At 48.0% G+C, this 5,080-nt stretch overlaps 1 protein-coding gene across 1 annotated transcript; it reads right to left on the bottom strand.

Annotated features, from left to right (window-relative positions):
* Positions 1-3,651: 3,651 nt before the first annotated feature.
* On the bottom strand, positions 3,652-4,665 carry LOC123130692 (uncharacterized). Its single transcript, XM_044550513.1, has one exon. The coding sequence runs from the start codon at positions 4,406-4,408 to the stop codon at positions 3,956-3,958; it is 453 nt and encodes a 150-aa protein (XP_044406448.1). The 5' UTR covers positions 4,409-4,665; the 3' UTR covers positions 3,652-3,955.
* Between the last annotated feature and the right edge of the window lie 415 nt (positions 4,666-5,080).

The following is a 5,080-nucleotide window of genomic DNA, read 5'->3' as shown; positions in this document are numbered from 1 at the left end:
GGTCCAGCGGCGTCGAGTGTGGCGAGAACGGCGAGGACGAGCTGGCGCAGGAGGAAGCGAGCAGCGACGCGGGCGCGGCGTCGGGCGCCGCTCGATCCCGATCCAGATCGAGACGAGGGGGATCCGGCGGAGGGGGCTCGGCGCGGCAACACAGCTACGGGGCCACGGGGCGCTGGCGAGGGGCGCAGGTTGCCTACCCCCGATCCAAATCGGGGGAGCCAGAGAGAGGAGTGGGGCTCGTGGGGGAGGGGGAGTGGTGGTTGCTGCGGGTGGTAGCTAGGGTTACGGGGGATAAGGGGAAACCGGGGGTGGGCCGATCGGCCGACTGGGCCAGGTGGGTCGGCCTGGCGGCCTGCTGGGCCGTGGCCCAGTGAGGGGGCTTTTCTCATTTTCTTTTCTTTAGTGTTTTCTTTTAGTTACTTTTTATTTTTGTTTTAGAAGAATACCAAAATGGCACCTAATTTGATGTTACTAACTGCCATAGTAACTTGTTACACAAAATAAAATAGTTTGTAATTATTTGATATTTAAAAGCATTAAAGTAATAGTTTTCCCTGCTGTTTTATTCGCTCAATAGTATTTAAATATTTTATAAAGGTGTGGTTTCTCCACCACAATTACCTATGCATTATTTGGTTCACCTTGAACATTTAGATTTAATGTTTCAAACTTTTGGTGTTTAACTTGATTTCGAATTTGAATTTGAATCACTTTCGAACTAATACGAGATTAGTAACAGTAATCGAAGTGATGTGGCATTATTAGTAAAGGGTTACTGTAGCTTGATTATCCGGGCGTCACAACCGCTTATGGGTGGCTTGGCAATTGTACTCTCTAATATGTGTTGCAAACCATCTCAAAGCATTTGGATCAATACCTAGTGGGTGGATCTTTATTTTCTACTCTACCAGGGTTCCATGTTGTCAAACATAATACAACCCAAAGTCGGGATCCTTGTAATCCCTATGGTGGAGGCTACCAAGAGATCCTCCACACACTTTTTTGAATAAGATTGGAAAAAAATTACTCCATGCGTTCACTTTCGTAAGGCATTTTAGATATTTTAAGACAACTCCTAAAACAGATCGATTTCAGATGTCTGAAACGATTTACGAAAGTGAACAGAGGGAGTAACTAGAATTATATTCAAAATAAAATATAGGGGCTCATTTCGGGCAGGCAAGAGCTTCGATCCAAAAGCATTGGTTGTGGGTTCCGCTCTAAAAAAGAAAATCAAGGACATAAAAATGTCTTCGTTCATTAGGAGAAATCAATGTACTTTCAGTGTGGAATTGAGATTTAACGCAGGAATAAATCATGTATCGGTGGGGTGTAGAGTACCTTAGTCATCACGCGGGCCTCCAACAATCAATACAACTCGCATCGTCATCGTCGAATTCAACTAATGAGGGCAAAGTCCTAAATTTTCACTCGCGTAACATATATTAGTGCCCCACAACAACGTCTTTGGGAAGGGAACGCAATGTAACATCATTGTTGTCGAGACCAGATAGCCCGACCTATGTTTTCACCATCAATAGACAATATAGAGATTGCCGACTGAACCCTCAATGGTATCGTCAAATGGAGTCAAGGACTGGACCACCACATTGTGTCTTGATTCACCACCGTCCGAGCTGATTAATATCACCACCACCCCTCTGTTCCAGCTAAATAGATCACGCTAGCTGCCATAATGTCTACTGCAGAAACACTGATTGATGCTAGCGATAGAAGACTCCTGAGTAACTACAAAAATAGCTTGTTGAATGGACCATAGGAGAAGACATGTGGAAAGAAGGCTGCCTAATGCGACACATGCATACAACAACCTATGGCAGCCGCTACCCGCCTAAGTCACCAAAGGACCATGATCTCCACCAAACACTGAATAATCCTAATGGTTGTGGTCCAGATGCATCATGTTGTTTCAAATCGATCACGTAACACTCAACACAACCACATCTCCACCTCACATCAACCAAGAATGCTGAATAATGGTGAGAAGCTCCTCACATCAACGAAGAATGTCAAATAGCATAAAACAAGTGGAAAATGATGAGAATGACCAGATAATGGTCCTTACATACGTTGGAGACAGACGAGACTCGAGAGGCCGCTTATCACGTTGGCGAGAAGATCAGAGAAGGAAGTGACAATTGGTGGTTTGAGGACCCCCAAGACTATCTACAATACTTTGTTTTTACCTCAGCATTGATGTTTTATGGGTAGAGCACATGTGCTGAATTAGACATCTCTGCTATATTAAGCACCGGTTCTTAAAACTTAGTTTATTGTTATATGAGCATGTTCAACCAAGCTTGCATAATCTAACCCCGATATGACCGCGGACAGTGTCCGAGGGTGTCTACTTTGACCCCTTATTTGTCTGTGCATATAGACGTGTCCCAAAATCATTCGAGCACAAGCATATGATTGGTCGGATATAAAGAGAAAAAGAACAGGAGAGGAAAAAAGAAAGAGAAAAGGTGGACCAGATTCGAGCGCAAACTCCCAAAATAGGAGGACGGTTTAGGAGGTCGAGTTGGTAGCCTTTTTTACCCCTCTCATGTTCGGGCAATGCCCTGGCCATCCCTCGGGCATATGAGGAGGATTTGAGGTTCGCAGTTGAAGATGATCTACGCACATCTCTAATGATTCGATTTGTGTTGTAGATTGTCTAATCGCACACAACGCGTTGTAGGTGCCCTCTAAACACTTCGAATCGTGGATGACCGAACCACACACTGGGTCGCAAGGAATGTACCGCGGAGAGTTTTGTAGACCAAATTAGCACCAGTAGCAGCAAAGTCCAAAGGTTGACTCTGCATAATTTAACTGTCTGTCTGCTGTGACACCTCTGCATTCATGCAAGAAGAATTGACCGAAAATTGAACGAGAAATAGAGAACAATGACTTCTCAGCCAGAAAAGAAAATGAGAACAAAGACTAATACTGCCATGTCTCACTCTTTTGTTTCCTTGACTTGAGAAATGCATAATGGTGTGCCCAGGTGACCAGGTTGCCAGTCGCCACCCTCTCCTCCTTTCTTTTCTTTTTCTGATAAGAACATGCAATTACCTCATCATGGATAAAACAAGATTGCTAAATCTCAGTCGACTGAGACTTCATTAAGTCTCACTCGATGCCATATTCGTTAGATCTTGTGTGGAGATCCGTGTAAAATTTTCTTTAAAGTTTTTCTTTCTTTCCTTTTATATGTTCTATCACTTGGCTGAAACTTTGTTAAGTCTCATCTAGCCACACCCTGAATAAAATGGCAAAATTTCAGTCACGAAAACATTCCAGTACATCGCCCTGATAGCAAATGCAACAGATTCTTCACCAGATGAAGGGACAATCGGGACACAGTACAATGTGGGAGGCATCGGTGCAAAATCAGAGTTGGACATGGATCAAATCGCCTAGTAGTAATTAATAACGGCATCACTAGAACAATCGTTGAACGTAAAGCTCCCTGAAGGAAGTTGCTTCCACACGCGATGCCAACAACAAAAGCCGACACTCCGCCGTTGCTCAATTTAATCTCGGAGAAATGTAGTTAAAATTGTACTCCCTCCTTTCCAAAACAGATGACTCTATAAAGTTGGGTCGTCTATTTTGAAACGGAAGGAGTACGTACTAAACATATGCAAGCGAAGGATTTCCATGCACTTCAATTATCAAGCATACTCGGTACATGTTAAAAACTATACTACCCCCATGAAATTCTAGTGCCGCTAGTTTCGCATCAACTCTACATGAAATTCTTAAAACGAAACAACTGAGTAGTACCTGAACATAGAAAAAAGGAAAAGGATCTGGGCAAAGTAACCACAACCACCACCACTTGCTATATCCAAAAGCATGGGTTCGTCGCCGCAGGGTCGCGCGCCTCGGGAGCCGTGCACGCGGTACGCACCCGGACGCGAACCGCCGCCGCGCGCGTCCTCCATCACTCCTTAATCCGGAGCCAGCAGGCGAGCTGCGTCGGGTTGAAAACCCCGGGGATGCGGGTGCCGCCCGCCATGAGCAGCATCGACGCCTCGGCGTACCTCCTCGCGGGGTCAGGTGTTGGTGCGGGCGCGGGCGTGGCGGTCTCCTTCCGGCCCAGCGCGGGGGGCCGCTCCCCGAGGAGCGTGCCGAACTTGAGGAACTCGTGCGCCAGGTACCCGGCGAGCAGCTTGCTGCTCCCGCCCTGGGGAGGTGGCGTCGGCATGGTAGGCGGCTTGTTGGCGAACCGCGACAGTTGGTGCGGCTTGTTGCGCAGCAGCTCCTGTCTCCCGGGCGGCGGCGGCGGCGGCGGGGACAGCGGCTGCCGCTGCTCCGACGAAGACGAGTACTCCCGCTCCTTCCGCTTCCCGAGCGCGCCGCCGCGCGGCGCGTCCATCCTCGCGCAGATCGACATCCCGAGGGCCCCGACTGCAGCGGCCGGACGGGATCGCCGATAGCGGCAGGGGAAGGAGGAAAATATGCGGAGGAAAAAGGAAACTGGTTTAAAAAGCTACAGAGGAAGGGAGTTGTGCGGGTGCGGCCGGGCCCACTGGAGAGCAAGTCCGTACTATCACAGGGGGGAGAAAGAGAGAAGGCGCCGAACGGAACGGGGATTTTGGTGGAAAGAGAGGGGAGGAGGGGAGGGAGGGCTCTCTGCAGAATGAGGCGGAGCGGAGGGAGGACGGGGTGGCCTGGGGCGGTGGTCTATTTATATTCAAGCTGTTTGGCAGTTGCCATCGGGTAGGCTATAAATAACAGGAATGCCATCGTGTGGGTTTGCCCCTTGCGTGGGGGGTAATTAATGGTTCTGGAAAGGCCGAGGGTATAGTTGTCATTGTATACGTCGTGTGGGCATGCAATTGGGTTAACATTATCGTCCAATTGGGCTATATGCAGTAATTAGCTCATTCAATTGCCTTAAAAAATTACCCTTAAAAATTGCGTCAAAGAAAGTTCTCCCATTACTTCCTAGGTGCGACGCAACGACAACGGTTCGATGACTTGCATGAATCTCGGTGATGGGATAGTGTGGCGTTGCTAGGCGCAATCGTCTGCTCCTTTGTTTTCCCATGCGACACACGCTTAT

The sequence above is a fragment of the Triticum aestivum genome, chromosome 6A, assembly GCF_018294505.1.
Source record: "Triticum aestivum cultivar Chinese Spring chromosome 6A, IWGSC CS RefSeq v2.1, whole genome shotgun sequence".
NCBI lineage: Eukaryota > Viridiplantae > Streptophyta > Magnoliopsida > Poales > Poaceae > Triticum > Triticum aestivum.
Note: the sequence above shows the minus strand (reverse complement) of the source record. Positions and strands in the feature narration are given on the sequence as shown.